Source organism: Diprion similis, chromosome 14 (assembly GCF_021155765.1).
Source record: "Diprion similis isolate iyDipSimi1 chromosome 14, iyDipSimi1.1, whole genome shotgun sequence".
Classification (NCBI taxonomy): Eukaryota; Metazoa; Arthropoda; class Insecta; order Hymenoptera; family Diprionidae; genus Diprion; species Diprion similis.
Window position 1 is genome coordinate 10,437,897 of NC_060118.1, and position 16,876 is coordinate 10,454,772.

The following is a 16,876-nucleotide window of genomic DNA, read 5'->3' on the forward strand; positions in this document are numbered from 1 at the left end:
AATCTAGATGAGTAGAATAAGTTTCAGATTATCCCTATCCGAGGTTTCATTAGATCACTGATTCTAAACTTGGAATCGACATTTGGCACGAGTTTCGCGGTTTCGATGATCCGTATTACGAATCAGCGACCAAGCCAGTGCCAATCAAAAACTATGTTTCGGAAATTCAAATTCAAGAATTTCTATGTTTATCGAATAAATAACGAGCGATTATATTAGGTACGTCGACTCTGAGAATTTTCTCCGATTTCAATCCATGTAAGCAACTCTTTATCGCCATAAGGCAACTTTTATTTTAAAACCTTGGTTTATAATTTTCACTACTCTTCGAGATCCACTAATTAATTCCGCATGATAAGACACTGGATATTTACACATGTGTTTCTTTATCCGATGAGTGAACTGTGATAAAAACTATTTATGAATTTAGTCACGACAAGTGTGATTTCTGCAGTTGATAGCTAGAGTATAAATGTAATCTGCCAAGGACGTGGAAACTTTACAGCTCAAGATTCTTCCGGTGCCTTGACTTCCGACCACGAATCAGTAGCATTTGAGGTCTAGATACGTCTGGTACATCGTCAAGAGTTCAAAAATTTAAAAAAAAAACCTGAATCATGTTTCTTAAAATTGCAATAATCGCATTCGCTGTATTGAATACTGCATCAGCAGGTAAGCCATCAGTCCCACCAAATTCAACAAAATATCTCAAATTGAAAACATGAATTTGAAGTTCGTTACCACATTTTAGGGGATGACGTGTGGACCGGTTTCGTGGGTATGTAGCTACCTTGATTTCATGTACTAAGCAATTTTCCAATAAGCAACAATCCAATGTTCACTGAATCCCTTTCGAAAGCGAACTGTTAGTATATAATAACTTTTCATTTTATAAAGCACATTCGTCATTGACTGGCACACGAAATTTGAAATGGATTCACGTCGAGATAGTCTTTCATCTTTACTCACAAATTTATGATTCTCTGTAGCTTCCTGGGCCTTGAACGCTTCCACCCATTTCTACAAACTCCCTCAGACATTGGAATCAGCTCAAAGCCAAGGATGGACCAACATCTCGGATGTCGAACAACCAGATGGAGTTACAACCCTCGGCTACGAAAATGACTTTAAATTCGCGATCCTCTATTCGATCGAAAACGGTTCAGCAATCGGAGTTCAAGTTGCTGTGAGTGAGGAAATTATTCCACAAACTTGTATGCAATGATCAGATCAATAATGGGCTGAATAATCTCCAAATATTACTTGATATCTCTGGAAAGATAATAGCAGGCTCACACTGATCAGTTGAATCAACCGGTCCAGTTGGATTGAATTCATCGTACGACCCGAATTTCCAGTGCATCCTTTGTTTCGATATTCACACAGATTCCGGCAGCGGACGTTGATAGTTCAGGTCAACCAATGGAATATGCCAACATCTCAACCATAACGACGAAGGTGCTAGAGGGGATCAAATGTTACACGGCAACTGCGTATTTCCACATCGATGGTACGTCATTTCGGAATCACGGTGAAGACATTTAAATTATTACATGGAATGCTGTTATAATGCAAAATCGATCGTGTCGACTTGTTTTTCAGAGATCTCCGGTGCTCGCGAACTTTGGTTCCGCGAAAATGACGGAATGCTCAAAATGCCGACAAACACTTCTCTGATCACTTCAGAAACCGGCTACTATAACGGACATTGCGTATCAACCATGGGTGAATATCAACTTTCTTCTGAAACCAAAAAGGGTATCTAACGTATCACAACTTTTATTTTTCCAGGAAATCACTACTGCCCCATGACTACGACGTCCAAATGCTCTGACTTGAACCCGTGGTTCATTCTAAACGTGGGAGAGAACGTAATCGGCTTCGGCTTTCAGGGTTTCGGAAGCATAACTTCTTCGCCGACACGAACTTGGTTTGAAACTCTTTCAAGTGCGGATATAATGGTGAGTATGAAAAATACGATACGAAGAATATGCAGATGAATATTCACAAAGTTTCTGATGATTCTGGTTCTCTCTCATTGTTTTCTGCACAGTTGAAAGTTATCACTGATTTGGGTATTTTCAACATAAACTATTCGTAAAATCCAAAATTTACTTGATCCATAATCACAGCACGTATTGAAATGTTTATTTTATTGTTCCCACTGTCAGCTGGCTGTCGCTGATCCACCTGCCTGTGCGATCGATGCAATAGATGCCTACGGAATAATTTCTCTGCATGTATGGTTGGTCGATAACCCCAAAAACATTACATGCAGCTAAAGCGGAACATCAGAAATAGCCAGATGACAAAGTCGAAGCCCAGGCCACTCATTGACCATATCGACCATCTGTGTAATCCAATGTAATATTTGCAACGTGAATAAACTATTGTATGATCACAATTGGTCCAATGCTTAATCTATAACCTGTTATCCAGAGTAATTAGAGTGATTCAACACCTAACATATTCACATACGTGTACAGTCAAGTATGAATGATAATTATCGTTCAGATAACTTGTTTGATGCCTTCCATTTTCGCTGCACACGCACACTGAACCGTAAAATTATAATTTCTTTCCATTCACAAAAACTAGAATCAATTAAACTGTATGACTAATAATTAAGTTGACGCTTCAAATGTGAATCGTCCAGGCCAAAGACACGGAATATAATTTAATCACATTTCTCGAAATCGCAATAATTGCACTAGCTGCTTTTAATACTGCATCAGTTGGTAAGAAATAAGACTCAGTGAATACAATACGTTTACCGTAATTTACCCTGAAATACCGTGTTTTAAACGCATGAATTTTAACCCCGTTACCACATTTTAAGAGACGGCGTGTAGACAGATTTCGTCGGTATGTAACTACCTCGATTCCATGGACTAAACGTTTTCATATTTTACCGGATCATTGTCAGCTCGTAGTAGATAGTAGACAATTAATACAAGTGTAGAGTTGATATTTGTTTACACGACCGATTATCTGAGACCAGGATAACACCTCTAGAAAACAAAGCTCGCAGTTGAAGTTGAAAAACGGAAATCCAGAAGTTATGACCTGTGTTTGATTCAAGATAGTATCTCTGAGCATGGTAATAGCCACATATGTCTGGTTCAGTATTGTAATGAAATGTCCCGCATCACGATGTGACACAATTGTTATAATACGATTCAATCTAATAATGCCATGGCGAAATTTCCTATGAACACTTACGAAGTACGAATGTATCAACGATGCAAGTAGCATTGTATGTTACTGTAACAAATAATGTCAACGAACATTAATTGGAAGGTGAAACAATGAATGTATTGTAACTGGATCACAGTGAAATCGCGAAAAGTCACTGAAATTTTTGAATTTCGAGAATTCCGAGTTTTCCGCTGGGTTAGGTTGAGCAAACAATTCATGTATTTTGATGACTTTCCTGCATGTGAATTGGCTGCATGGGGGCATTTTCATGAATACGAAATGAAAAAATGCAACTACAAAATCTTACTATTTCACGATGGTAGTTATAAAAAAAGATGTAAAGTGAATCATTAGTATAAAAATTTTTCTCTCAGTAACCTTGGGCATATTTGAACAAGAAAATTTTAAAAATTTTTTGCGGTGCCAGTAGATTTGCTTGACACGTAGGCCACAAGAAAAGGACGTCATTCAAGTGCAGCTGTGTCAATCAGGTCTCTATCTATCACTACCGTGTGTTTTTGGAATTATGTACACATACGTGAATATGATTTGTCCCTTTAGCCACGTGTGTTTGCGTGGAATATTCTATTCGTATGCTCGTTACGATATACAATGTGTCTTGTTTGTAAAATTGACTGTGGCATTGCCGAAAGAGACACGGATGCAGAGATGCGGTAAAATTTGTGAAACAAAAGTTGCCTAATTCCAAAGGCATCGTTGCACAGCATCAATGAAATCACTCTGGCTCTATGTTACTCTGAGATTGCGATGCAATTTGTTAATTCCTAAATCAAATCGTCGAAAAGGCTAATCTTGTTCGAATATGTGGAGATACGGATTACGACCCGATTCCTGGTGAGAAAATCTAGACGAGTAGAATGAGTTTCAGGTTATCCCCATCCGAGGTTTCATTAGATCACTGATTCTAAACTTGGAGTCGAAATTTGGCACGAGTTTCGCAGCTTCGATGATCCGTATTAGCCAAGTCAGTCCCAATCAGAAACTACGTTTCGGAAAATTTGTACAATACATTAAAAGTAAGTAAAATACATTTAATTCGTAGTTTCAAATTCAAGAATATCCATGTCTATCGAATAAATGACGAGCGATTATATTAGGTGCATCGAGTCTGAGAATTTTTTCCGATTCCAATCCATGTAAACAACTCTTTACCGCTATTAAGCAACTTTTATTTTAAAACCTTGGTTTATAATTTTTACTACTCTTTGAGATCCACTGAGTAATTGCGTATAGTAAGACACTGGATGTTGACACATGTGTTTCTTTATCCGATCAATCAACTGTGATAAAAATTATTCATGAATTTAGTCGCGACAAGTGTAGTTTCCGGAGTTGATAGCTAGGATATATATGTAATCTGCCGAGGACGTGGAAACTTTACATCTTAAGATTCTGCCGGTGTCGTGACTTCTGACCACGAATCAGTAGCATTTGAGGTCTAGATATATCTGGTACATCGTCAAGCGTTCAGAAGTCAATTATGTTTCTTAAAATTGCAATAATTGCTTTCGCTGTATCGATCAATACTACATCAGCAGGTGAGCCATCAAATTCACCAAACTCAACAAAATACCTTAGATTGAGAATATAAATTCTAATTTCGTTACATTTTAGGCGACGACGTGTGGACTGGTTTCGTGGGTATGTAGCTACCTTGATTTCATGTACTAAGCAATTTTCCAACAAGCAACAATCCAATGTTCACTGAATCCCTTTCGAAAGCGAACTGTTGGTACACAGTAACTTTTCATTTTATAGAGCACATTTGTCATTGAATGGCACATGAAATTTGAAATGGATTCACGTCAAAATAGTCTTTCATCTTTCAGCTGTTCCCTCGAAACATGTTTCATGTGCTTACGATTTATAATTCGGTGTAGCTTCCTGGTCGAACGATTCCAGCCACTTCTACGAACTTCCTCAGACGTTGGAATCAGCTCAAAACCAAGGATGGACCAACATCTCGGGTGTCGAACAACCAGATGGAGTTGCAGCTCTCGGCTACGAAAGTGACTTTAGATTCGTGATCCTCTATTTGACCGAAACTGGTTCAGCAATCGGAGTTCAAGTTGCTGTGAGTGAAGAAATCATTTCCCAAACTTGTATTCAACGATCAGATCAATAATGTTCTGCATAATCTCCAAAGATTACTTAATACCTCTGTAAAGTTCATTGCGTAGTCACACTGATCGGTTGAATCAACCCATTCAATTGGATTGAATTCGTTGTAAGACCCGAATTGCTAGTGCATCCATTGTTTCGATATTCACATAGATTCCGGCAGCGGACGTTGATAGTTCAGGCCAACCAATGGAATATGCCAACATCTCAGCCGTAACGACGAAGGTGTTAGAAGGTGTCGAATGTTACACAGTAACTGCGCTCTTCTACATCGATGGTACGTCATTTGGTATCATATCATATTTCAAATCATACCGGACACATTCAAATTAACGCGTGCAATGCTTTTGTGATGCAAAATCGATGGTTTCGACTGACTTTTCAGGGACTTCTGGTGCTCGCGAACTTTGGTTCCTCGAAAAAAACGGAACGCGTCAAATGCCAACGAACGCTTCCTTGATAACCTCAGAAATGGGCTACTATAACGGACATTGCGTACCAAGCATGGGTGAGTACTAACTTATTTTTCGACGCAGCAACCATCGGTAACCAACCGGAATTTTGTTAATATTTTCAGGCAATCACTACTACCCCATAACTACGACGACCAAATGCTCTAGTTTGAACCCATGGTTCATTCTGTACGAAGGAGAAAACGTAATCGGCTTCGGCTTTCAAGGCATTGGAACCGTGACTTCTTCGTCGGTACGTGATTGGTGGGAGTCCATCCCACCAGCAACCACATCGGTAAGCGTAATGGGACTACTTAGAAATGAAGAAGAAGCAGAGAGATGTGATAAATATTTTTACGTGCACATTGTAATCGGGTAACTTCATTGTGTTTACAGACCGCCATTCCCTCGGACGGACCTATCTGTCTCGGTCTCGCAACTGTTCTTTACGGAATCACTTCTGTGCACATTTGGCTCGTTGACCAGCCCCAGAACATCACCTGCAATTGATGAAATGTATCTTGTAAATGAGGTGAAACACCTGGAATCCATCCGAGATTTGCAATTACATTAAAAAATATTTCACTCCAAATTTGGTACAATCTTTCTTTCATAAAACCACCATTCACTATCCGATGTAATTTTTTAGCTGTTGTCGATATACTGAAGTATCGATTGTACAAAAAAATTATTCTTTCAAGTCCCCACTAGACCTGAATATACGAAAGCAATTTTCTTATTCGCAACCTTTGGGAAAAAGCTGATTCGTAGACATTATCAAGTTTCGAAACTGTCGTCAGCCAATTTGCTCGCTGCATCATCTAATTAAAATGGGGAAACAGACCTTGGCTTTTTTAATTACCGGCTTGAAACGTTGTCCAATTTTGTTGCCAGTGAACGGTGTGACTCCATATTCCTATACAGGGATAGGGACTCCAAGAGAAACCATATCTGTTCAGGAATAATCAGTCGTATTATTTGGGTAAATTTGTTCAGGACCAATTACATCTAATGTATCCGGATATCGTGGTGGGTGAATGATTCAAGGTGGAAGTACGACGAGGGTACGTTGAGCGGTGAGGCATAAGTAGCGGAAACGGTGGTAAGTCGGTCACGCGTGACTTCCAAAATGATCCGTAGTTCACGAAAGGAAATTTAATGCTGCATGATTTCTCTTTGACCTTCTTTATCTCACTCTGTATTTCCCTCACCACGAAAGCTATACGCCAATTAACGCTGGTAACACCGGACAAACTTTGTCGCAAGTCAATTTATTGGAAGGGGCAAGTGGAAGTTTTCTACTGACGTGGTCACACCCTCTCGCACTCCTGTGTTTATTTGTTCCGTCATATTCTGTGTTATCTGAGAATTGAAAAACTTGAATAAATTTGCTGCTCCTTTGTAAAACGTTTATGGATCACGCGTATGCACCCAAGTAACAAAATATGGTCACGAATCCTGGGTATCTCGTCACTGCAAGATCCTGAAACTTCTTACAATGGGTTATTTCAGATTACGAAATCATGAACTGAAATCGTGAACGGTGCGATGTGTACAAGTGCTTCTGGAATTATGATCCTCACGACGCGATATGATATACGTGTATGCCAGTAAAGATTTCGTGACTACAAGTTACTAGCTGGATATTATAATCGTTTGACAACCGTGTATATAAGGATATCGATGTCAGTATCGCTATCGAGCAACTTCTATTTTCAAACCTTGGTTTGTAATTTTGAATAATTTTCGAGATACCTTAATAAATTGCGTATAATAAGACACCGGGTATATACACATGTGTGTTTCTTGGTCCGTGCAGACACTTTTATACAGATAAGCTATACACTCAGTAGGGGGCAAGTATGGTTTCTTATGTTAATATTTAACGTATAAATGTAATTTTTTGAGGACGTGGAAATTTTACAGCTCAAGATTCTTGCCGTTGTCTTGACTTCCGACCACGAATCAGTAGCTCTTGAGGTCTAGATACATCTGGTACATCGTCAACAGTTCAGAAATTAAAAAAACCTGAATCATGTTTCTTAAAATTGTAATAATCGCATTCGCTGTGTCGAATACTGCATCAGCAAGTAAACCATCAGATTCACCAAATACAACAAAATATCTCAAATTGAAAACATGAATTTGAAGTTCGTTACCACATTTTAGGGGATGACGTGTGGACCGGTTTCGTGGGTATGTAGCTACCTTGATTTCATGTACTAAGCAATTCTCCAATAAGCAACAATCCAATGTTCACTAAATCCCTTTCGAAAGCGAACTGTTAGTATACAATAACTTTTCATTTTATAGAGCACATTCGTCATTGAATGGCACATGAAATTTGAAATGGATTCACGTCAAGATAGTCTTTCATCCCCCAGCTGTTCCCTCGAAACATGTGTCATGTACTTACTTTATGATTCTCTGTAGCTTCCTGGGCCTTGGACACTTCCACCAACTTCTTTCCACTTCCGCAGACGTTAGAATTAGCTAAAAGCCAAGGATGGACCAGCATCTCGGACCTTAAAGAGTCAGATGATATCACACCCCTCGGCTACGATGGTGACTGGAGAGTTGTGGTTCTGTATTCGGTGACAACTGGTGCAGCATGCGGAGTGCACGTCGCAGTAAATAACAATATTATACCTCATAGTCGTGTTCTACATTCGGATCAGAACTGCTCAGAGCCATCTTCAAAGATCACGTGATAGATTCGTGAAGCTGATTAAATTCATTAGTAGCTGAATCCGTCCAGTTAAATGAAATTCATACCTAACCATGTCGCGCTTTGAATCTATATTTTCGATATTCCATACAGTTCCCGATAGAGGATGTCAATAATACGGGTGAACCAATGATATACGCTGAAATTTCAGCAATAACAACCAAGGTGATAGAAGGAGTCGAATGCTATACGGCAACTGTGTATTTTTCCATCGATGGTACGTAGTTTTAAAAGTGTGGTGAATACGTTTTAATTTCCACGTTTGATGCTAAACTTTCAGAATCGTCTGGCAGTCGCAGAATTTGGTTCCAGGAACAAGATTCACAGCACGAAATACCGACAGACACTTCTGATGTCGTTTCGGAAACGGAATATGATGCGGACTACTGTATTCCGACCATGGGTAAGGACTCACGATTTTCTTTCGAGATCACGTTTACGATAATCAGCATCACGTCATGTATTACTTATCTAGGCGATCACTACTACATTATGAATTCAACTTCTGACTGCGCCTACTTGTACCCGTGGTTCCTTGTGGGCAAAGGAGAAAACTTAATTGGCGTCGGCTTCCAAGGTTTTGGCAGTGGAACTTCTTCGTCGAAAAGAATTTGGTGGGAAGACATTCCACCAACAGGTTTAGTGGTAAATAAAAAAAGAACGTTTTGAAATAATAAAGAAGTAGAATGAATTGATATGTTGTTATAAAGCCAGCACTTCGACGAGATGAATTAATTGTTCTCACCGACAGACTGCGGTTCGTGATCCACCAACTTGTGCGAAGAATGCTATGTACGAGTATGGAGTCATTTCGCTGCACATTTGGTTCGTTGATGCTCCTCAGAACATCACCTGCGACTGAAATTGGATGACCCAGAAACTATAAGTCGATGTAATGTATTTTGTGAACGTGATGAAACATCTGCTATTTTGCAAAGACTTAATAATCATAATAAAAGAATTTTACGATATAATTTCTATGCACATGTGTTTGGCCGATAAACCCAAAAACATTACATGTACAAAGTCAAAGTCCAGGCCACTTCAAAATATGGCATTAATTGAACTGTAAGACGAATAATTGAGTAATCAAGTTACTTTGATTTATTGTAGAAACGTAATCAATGCTGGTGAATGAAATGTTTGATTCTCGTTTAACAACGTTACGCGAATCAATGTGAATATTACCAAAAAATTGAAAATTCCACATTGACAGACTATACGCTTCGTTTTTCGACCTAATTATGACTGATAAACCGAAAAACAACCGTCAACTATATGAATACTATCTAATGATAATGTGTCAGGGTCGATTACATAACCAACAGTTTGTCCTATGTGGCAGGTGCGTTTTATGAGGATTGTTAATATTTAGGTATGAATTACCAAATGCGACCCAAATCGACAGTTGAGAATATATAAAGAGTCGTCTGCCTTAAAACTCAAGTGCAGTTTCATTATTTCTTTGCTCATCTGTAAACCCTTTCCACCAATGCATAGACATATGTAAACAATGTAAGGAAATAAGTAAGTATTCCTATATAGTATAATTAACAAACGCAAACGAGTAAGGTATATACATAACAAACGATTGGTATAAATACACGAAGTACCAAATACTAATTAGTCGTACGATAACCGTCAAGAACTCAAGAACCTCTCAACGAACGAAACATGTTCGCTAATATAGCAACGATCATCGTGCTCACCGCATTCGTCTCAACTTCCAAAGGTAATTAAGTAATTAATAAAGAAATTCATTCCGTGATGAAATACTGCAATAATTCTGATACCGAGAAGAAATATTCTAACGGCAACCATATTTTTTCCGGCAGGGGATGTTGTGTGGAACGGTTTGACTGGTACGTATCGCACTATTTCAACTTTATCGATGATTTCTCACCTACAATAAATTAGTCAATAAAATGATCGTTTAGCCAAATGGTCGCAGAATGTGACCGACGGTTTCTACGACATACCGCAAAATTTGACGGCAGCCAGATGTCAGGGATGGACAAAAGTCTCAGGCGTCAATCTACCCACGGGAGAAATTGGAATGGGATACTACGGGGACCCGAGAGTCGTTATGATTTACCTGACATCTACGGGTGAAGTTATTGGCTTTCAAGTTGGGGTGAGAAAACCGGGAATCGATGTTCGAAAGAATTTTTCCAAACAGCAAGAGTAACAGCGACGGCGATTAAATTTGCAATCAAACTCGCAGGTCCCAACGAAGGACCTTGACAGTCAACACATGCCGATAAACTACCGGAAACATACTGAAATAAGGGTTAAGACCATCAACGACGTTGAGTATTACACGGCACTCGCGTACTTTCGTCAAAGCGGTAAGTGTTCTGTTTTCATGGGAGAAAATTGCAAAGTGTTTCTAATTCGCAGAGCAGAATTTTTTGGTGGTGAAACTCAAAGTAGAAAAAAATTAAACTTTGACGAAACATCAAAGTTTCGAATGGTCCGAAACCAATGCCATAAAGTGGATCTGTAACCAGGCACGTGATACCATCCAAACACGTTTTAATAAAAACTCGTGGTTCCAGCTTGCAAAGACTTCCGCAGCATATGGTTGAAGAAGAGAGACGGTACTTTGACCAAAATTCCAACAAAATCGGGACTCCTCGTCGAGCAGACGAAGTACGAGCGAAAAAAGTGCATTACTTGGATGGGTGAGTTGATTTTTTCAAAAGTAATCCGAATTCAAGTAGTTCCAAAGAATGGTGCTTCACGTTTGTTGTCCAACCACGGAAAACTACTAAATTTCATGGGCACCGTTAGTCCAGTTTGACCAGACAAGGCGATGTCCTCTTCAGAAAACACGCAGTTTTCGACCGAGTGTGAGAATCAGTGAAAACAGAAAGTAATATAGCAAAATCGTTTACAGGTCTGCATTACTACAAGATTAACTCTGAAACCAACTGCGATGACATAACGCCGTTTTTTTTTCTGGCAAATCAAACCAACATCATAGGCATCGGTTTTCAGATTATTGGAACTGCTAGTTCAGGCCCAAAGCGAACCTGGTTCGAAAAAATTCCGTTGCAAACCGAAGCGGTGAGCGCAAAAATTTGTCTGTCATGTGGCGAGTTTGTGGTTCACGATTTTCGCATGGCTAATGGTGAACTTCTTCTTTGTTTATTCTTTTTTTTTTTTTTTATAGGCCACGATTCCCGACGCGCCGAAGTGTATTGCAGAAAACATTAAAAAGTACGGTCTGATCTCGTTTCATCTCTGGTTCATCAACAACCCACTCAGCCTCCAGTGTGATACTATTTGCCAAGACTAGACGAGCTCCGGAATGACTCATGACATCGCATCGTGCGAACTGTCGACGAGAAAATCGGAGTTTTTCTCTAACAAATTGTTGTTTATTCCACTTGACGATAAATTCATTTTCCAGAGAGTAAAAACAGCTCGAAATGCTACTACAAACTACGTTGGTGAACGAGGCTTTTTAACGTGATTGAAAGCAGACGAGAAATGTACAAATTCGGACATATATATTTACTGTTAATGGATTGGTTCTGATAAAAACATCCGGCTTGTTGTTCGGTTCACTTCACATTTCTATGTGTAGTCTACTCGTTTATTTATTCATCTGTTTTTTTTTTTTTATTCTTCAGACGTTTAAGCGAATGAAAACTTTTTCAAGTGATTCATAACACCTGAATGAAAATTTTCTCTCCACGTCCGCGCTGTATTGATTATCTTCTTTTTTTCTCTAGGTTAAAAATTTTGTTAGAGGTATCTGAGTATGAAAAAGTTGTAACAACAGCGATGAGTTGGAAAATTCGTTGACCAATAAATTCTGATTTAATAAAAAAAGATCCTGAAATAGACTGGTTTAGTATTATTTTTAATTGACTGTACATGCAATTCAGGGATGCAATGATTTTTTAATAACTTGAAAATCGTTAGTATCGTATTTTCCGATTCAATTTTCCTGGAGAGAATTACCAACGGATGAATAAGTAAATTAATCAAGGATGGAGCCTCTTTGAAGATCGTTTAAAATGAGACCTGATAACGAGCAGAATACGCGAGCCCGTTGAAAGTCAAGAGGCGATTCGACGCTTAAAAGATTAGGTAAAGCACCTATTCGACGGAGATCTGACATCTCTTTCGAGATCACACCATTCAAGGAATAAAGGCTCGCTTTAAGCCGGTGAAAACCCGAATCGAATAACGATTCCAAGTCGAAACTGAGGCGCGAGGCGGTGAAGAGTGAACGCAAATTCCGTGAAATCCTTTGAATGGGAAGTGAAGAAATTACCGGATGTTTATCGCGCTAATCAAGCAACGCCGATAGAGCAATTCCGTCGGAATGAGGAACGGGCGAAAAGTTTTATTATTATATTGATATAATTAAATACCAGGAAATCCAGACGGATAACAAAGCTTCAAGTAATTGCAAGTTTCGCTTGAAAAACGAACAAGTAATAATGATTCTTGGTAATCCGTAGCTGAAGACTTCAACGATAGTCAAAAGTTGTGCGAATAGGAGTGTGAAAATATATAGCGAGTTGCAAAATGCTGAATTCGTTGTTTACCGAGTATATTTTAAGCATCGTCGAGTCGCTAGCGTCGTAAACTTATCTTAATTAAACTTGATACGAAGAGGTGTTGAGGTGTTATACGGTGAAAAGTTGGCAAATTTCTCGCTATTACTGTCTCTCGCACAGAAAACTCTGGCACCCTCGTCCACGTTGTTTGTCTCGCGACACTTTTGGCGAAAAAATAGACTCCTAAAAGCAAACAATTTAACCCAAGGTACTTCCTGCATACTGCGAGTAAAGAGTTTCCGTTTATCCATGCAAGTGTCTCGGCTTCTTCAACTTTTGTACAATCATATATACCCAAGTATATGTATGTAATTGCGAGAGACGATGTATATACCTACACTGAAAGATTGATTGCATTCGCGTCTCAACTGAGGAATCGTTATAAATGCAGATAGTTGAAGGATGAAACCACCGACATGCAAAACAATTTGAATAACTTTGCGAAACGTTCAAGGGCCTAAAGCCACACGATGTTAAACTTCGTCAACTATTCAGAGATAAAAGTAGAAGAAGAAAAAAAAAAAAAACCTCCATCATTCGAGAGATGCAAGTCGTCTAATTGCCAGTTGCGAAAAATGCAGCTACGACGTTCCGCGATTAATTTAAACTGCATTCGATACGTGCAGCAATTTTCCTCAGAACTTCTCACGGGTCGTTTGAACGCTGGCTAACCCGAAGGATTTGACACTATTAGTTTTTTTGTGCAAAAGTGTTCGCTGAGGTTTTTTTTTTTTTTTTTTTTTTTTCTTTGGAACTCGGAAAACGAGACGTGCTTCTAATAAAAGGGTGATTTGTTTTTCAATTTTCTACTTATCAATGCCAGTTTTCTAATATTTTTCACAGTCCTAGATCATTTTTACATCCGAAGACTAATTTATTATTAACTCTTTGCCAGGAAAAAAATTTCCTACATTAGACTATTTAATTTTCAAAATTTGGCGCGGAAGTTAGAAAAGCTTGTTATCTAATTAAAAAAAGAAGAAAATAAAAACTCATAATTGCGTTCAAACGGCCTGTGTATCTACTGTAAGTTTTCATAGATTACGACTGTGCTTAAGATGAACGAGTTTTTGCGACGAACGATAAAACTCTACGTATGGATCGGAAGCTGGCCGATAAACGGAGCCCCGAGATTAATCGAAAATCTGCGATACGCGGCCGGATTATTGGTCGTAATCAGCATCTCGATAATGAACGGATTCCAATACTTCGATCTTTACATGCACTGGGGAAACTGGAAACACTTTGCCGAAAACGCCTATTTATTTTTCGCTTACACCTGCGTAATCGGCGAGGTTTGATAAAGATTTTCATTTTCATTTTTTCTTTCTCTCTCTCTATCTCTCTCAGTAAGATTTTTTTTTTCTTTTTCTTCTGAAATTTCATACTAGCGTGAAATTTGAATTACATTTGTTTCTTCTTATTTCTTTTTCTTTCTCTTTCTCTTTCCATTTTTCCAGACCTTCGTGTTTTACTCTCGTCGCGATGAGATAATATCACTGTCAGAGAAAATCACCAGCTACGAGAATGAAATATTACTGGAAGAAAGCGATAGCGAGAAGGTTAAATTGCTACGCGACGGTCAAAGAAAGTCGAAATTCATCAACTCTTTTCTTTGGCTCTTCATGTTCATGATCATCGTCTACATGGTGACTTGGCCGATGATCCGCATGATTATCTTCGGCGATTACGATTCAAGAATCTTACCAATACCAGTCCAATATCCATTCAGTTTAAATTCAACCGGTATGGTAGATTCCTGGGACAATTATAATTGCACGGCTGGAATTAAACATATATATGATGACGACGATTCTATGTTTTAAATGATGAATCATTTAATTACAGAAAATTTTGCTGCGGTTTACCTGAGCGACGTGATGATAGAGTTTTTGGTCACGATACACTCGCTGGCGTTCGACTCGCTCTTCGTCGCATATATTTTCTTCGCCCTTGCTCGTCTCAAAATACTCCAATATTCTATTGAGCAACTGCCCCTCACTGCTCAACGAAAATTAATGATCCTTACGGAAAATCGAGAAGATTTTATCACAGCCCCTGTCTGGAGGAAAACATTGGAAATGATTTTCCAGGAGGAATTGAAAAAATGCATACAAGAGCATCAGAAAATCATTGCGTGAGCGCAGCGATAATATATATTTTTTAGAGTAAAAACAGAAGGTGAAAAGAAATTTTCCATGAAAAATACAAAATCAGGAAAAACGGCTTGTTTCTTTTTTTTTTTTTTTTTCTTGTTTTAGAGTTATACTGGTTTTATAAATTTATCCGAAAATCGAAATTGAATTTCTATCGACAAAAAAAGAAAAGAAAAGAAAAGACCAAAAAACTTGGAAAGATTTTTTTCTTCAGAATTCAGGTTTCCAGTAGAATTATAATAATAATAATATTATCAATAACAATAATCAATTAATGCTTTCGCCATTTATTTTTCAGATTTTGCAAAACCGTCGACTCTTTGCTCAGCCCGGTTCTGTTCGGCGTGTTTATCACTTACTCAATGATCATCTGCCTTCTCTTATTTCACCTTTTGATGGTAATAACGGGTGAAGCGCGGTCGAACAAATTGTTGATTAGAATATAAATTGCCAAGTTGTAAATGATCAAATTCTACCTGACACTGTGTGGTATTTTTTATTTTCACATTTTTCACTCCATCTTTAATGGTTTAGACGGGACTGAGTACGGATGTCCTGCAACCAGGACAAATCCTCATGTTTTCATTGCTGACTTTGTTTCGTTACTACTGGTGCGGCGACGAGTTGACAAACGAAGTAACGTAAATATATGAAAAGTTAAAAAAAATAAATTAATTGTGATACGACAGTTAAGATTTCGTTAGAAATTGAAATTAATTAGTTAGTAAAAATATTAAAATAAAATAACGCACAAATTAGAAGTCAATTTTTTCTGATTTTACCGGAGGCTTTGAAGATCGGCGAGTCGGTATTGGGCATAAATTGGTACGATTTCGGCAAGATCAATGCAAAAACGATTATGTCCATGGTTCTACGTTCGCAGAAGCCGATTTATCTCACCGTTGGAAAGTTCTACATGGTAACACTGGAAACCTACTTATCCGTGAGTACAAATAGTGAAAAAGAATCTAAAAACCCTTACAAACATATATTATATTCTCCCAAAAAAAAATAAAAATATACATAAAAAATAAAAAAACAGTGCCAAATATACTTTTCCAAAAAAAAATTCTTTCAGCTACTGAGCAGCGCCTACTCGTATTTCGCATTGATGAAGCAATTCATGTAGCGGTAATTCACGAAACTCGATATCAATGGTTTTGGATGGCTTTTGCACGATCCGAGAAAAGTGTAAAATAAAAAAAAATCAAATACGCAACCACAAAAATTCTAGAGAAGAAATTTGAAAGAAAAATTTTTCGGTAAGTTTTTAACGTTCGTACATTGATGATACCAAACAATTGACTGAAAATACTATGAATCTCGACTGTGTATGAATAAATATATGTATAAATTGAATAATTTATGAAGTGAGATGTCCGCTGCAGGGAAATTTGATTAATAATTTAATTTATGAGAACGGGTGTCTGCGGCAGACCGCAAACATGTGCGGTCGACACCTCTTCACTTTTATGTCTACCCGCTGTCCGGAGAGCCGGTTACATTTTATATTACTTATTTATAAAAGCGGAAAGAGGATGCAGGGCAATTTTTTTATCTTCTCCCTCTCTCTCTCTCTCTCTATTTTCTCTATAACCTCGTTATTAACAATTTAATTATTCA

At 38.2% G+C, this 16,876-nt stretch overlaps 5 protein-coding genes across 5 annotated transcripts; all 5 read left to right on the forward strand.

The window, feature by feature from the left end:
- Nucleotides 1-570: 570 nt before the first annotated feature.
- On the forward strand, nucleotides 571-2,282 carry LOC124414534. Its single transcript, XM_046895495.1, has 7 exons — nucleotides 571-672; nucleotides 752-778; nucleotides 990-1,186; nucleotides 1,387-1,510; nucleotides 1,603-1,725; nucleotides 1,792-1,961; nucleotides 2,172-2,282. The coding sequence occupies exons 1-7, from the start codon at nucleotides 618-620 to the stop codon at nucleotides 2,280-2,282; spliced, it is 807 nt and encodes a 268-aa protein (XP_046751451.1). The 5' UTR covers nucleotides 571-617.
- Nucleotides 2,283-4,699: 2,417 nt separating this feature from the next.
- Nucleotides 4,700-6,362, forward strand: LOC124414533. Its single transcript, XM_046895494.1, has 7 exons — nucleotides 4,700-4,757; nucleotides 4,834-4,860; nucleotides 5,100-5,293; nucleotides 5,494-5,617; nucleotides 5,726-5,848; nucleotides 5,918-6,087; nucleotides 6,189-6,362. The coding sequence occupies exons 1-7, from the start codon at nucleotides 4,700-4,702 to the stop codon at nucleotides 6,300-6,302; spliced, it is 810 nt and encodes a 269-aa protein (XP_046751450.1). The 3' UTR covers nucleotides 6,303-6,362.
- Nucleotides 6,363-7,809: 1,447 nt separating this feature from the next.
- Nucleotides 7,810-9,464, forward strand: LOC124414535. Its single transcript, XM_046895497.1, has 7 exons — nucleotides 7,810-7,882; nucleotides 7,962-7,988; nucleotides 8,226-8,422; nucleotides 8,614-8,737; nucleotides 8,801-8,923; nucleotides 8,996-9,165; nucleotides 9,272-9,464. The coding sequence occupies exons 1-7, from the start codon at nucleotides 7,828-7,830 to the stop codon at nucleotides 9,380-9,382; spliced, it is 807 nt and encodes a 268-aa protein (XP_046751453.1). The 5' UTR covers nucleotides 7,810-7,827; the 3' UTR covers nucleotides 9,383-9,464.
- A 642-nt stretch (nucleotides 9,465-10,106) lies between these two features.
- LOC124414598 lies at nucleotides 10,107-12,149 on the forward strand. Its single transcript, XM_046895576.1, has 7 exons — nucleotides 10,107-10,252; nucleotides 10,356-10,382; nucleotides 10,458-10,654; nucleotides 10,745-10,868; nucleotides 11,079-11,204; nucleotides 11,420-11,592; nucleotides 11,699-12,149. The coding sequence occupies exons 1-7, from the start codon at nucleotides 10,195-10,197 to the stop codon at nucleotides 11,819-11,821; spliced, it is 828 nt and encodes a 275-aa protein (XP_046751532.1). The 5' UTR covers nucleotides 10,107-10,194; the 3' UTR covers nucleotides 11,822-12,149.
- Nucleotides 12,150-14,147: 1,998 nt separating this feature from the next.
- Nucleotides 14,148-16,434, forward strand: LOC124414624 (odorant receptor Or2-like). The gene is made up of 7 exons (XM_046895625.1): nucleotides 14,148-14,392; nucleotides 14,558-14,843; nucleotides 14,946-15,234; nucleotides 15,552-15,651; nucleotides 15,788-15,889; nucleotides 16,041-16,196; nucleotides 16,332-16,434. The coding sequence occupies exons 1-7, from the start codon at nucleotides 14,156-14,158 to the stop codon at nucleotides 16,380-16,382; spliced, it is 1,221 nt and encodes a 406-aa protein (XP_046751581.1). The 5' UTR covers nucleotides 14,148-14,155; the 3' UTR covers nucleotides 16,383-16,434.
- Nucleotides 16,435-16,876: the final 442 nt, after the last annotated feature.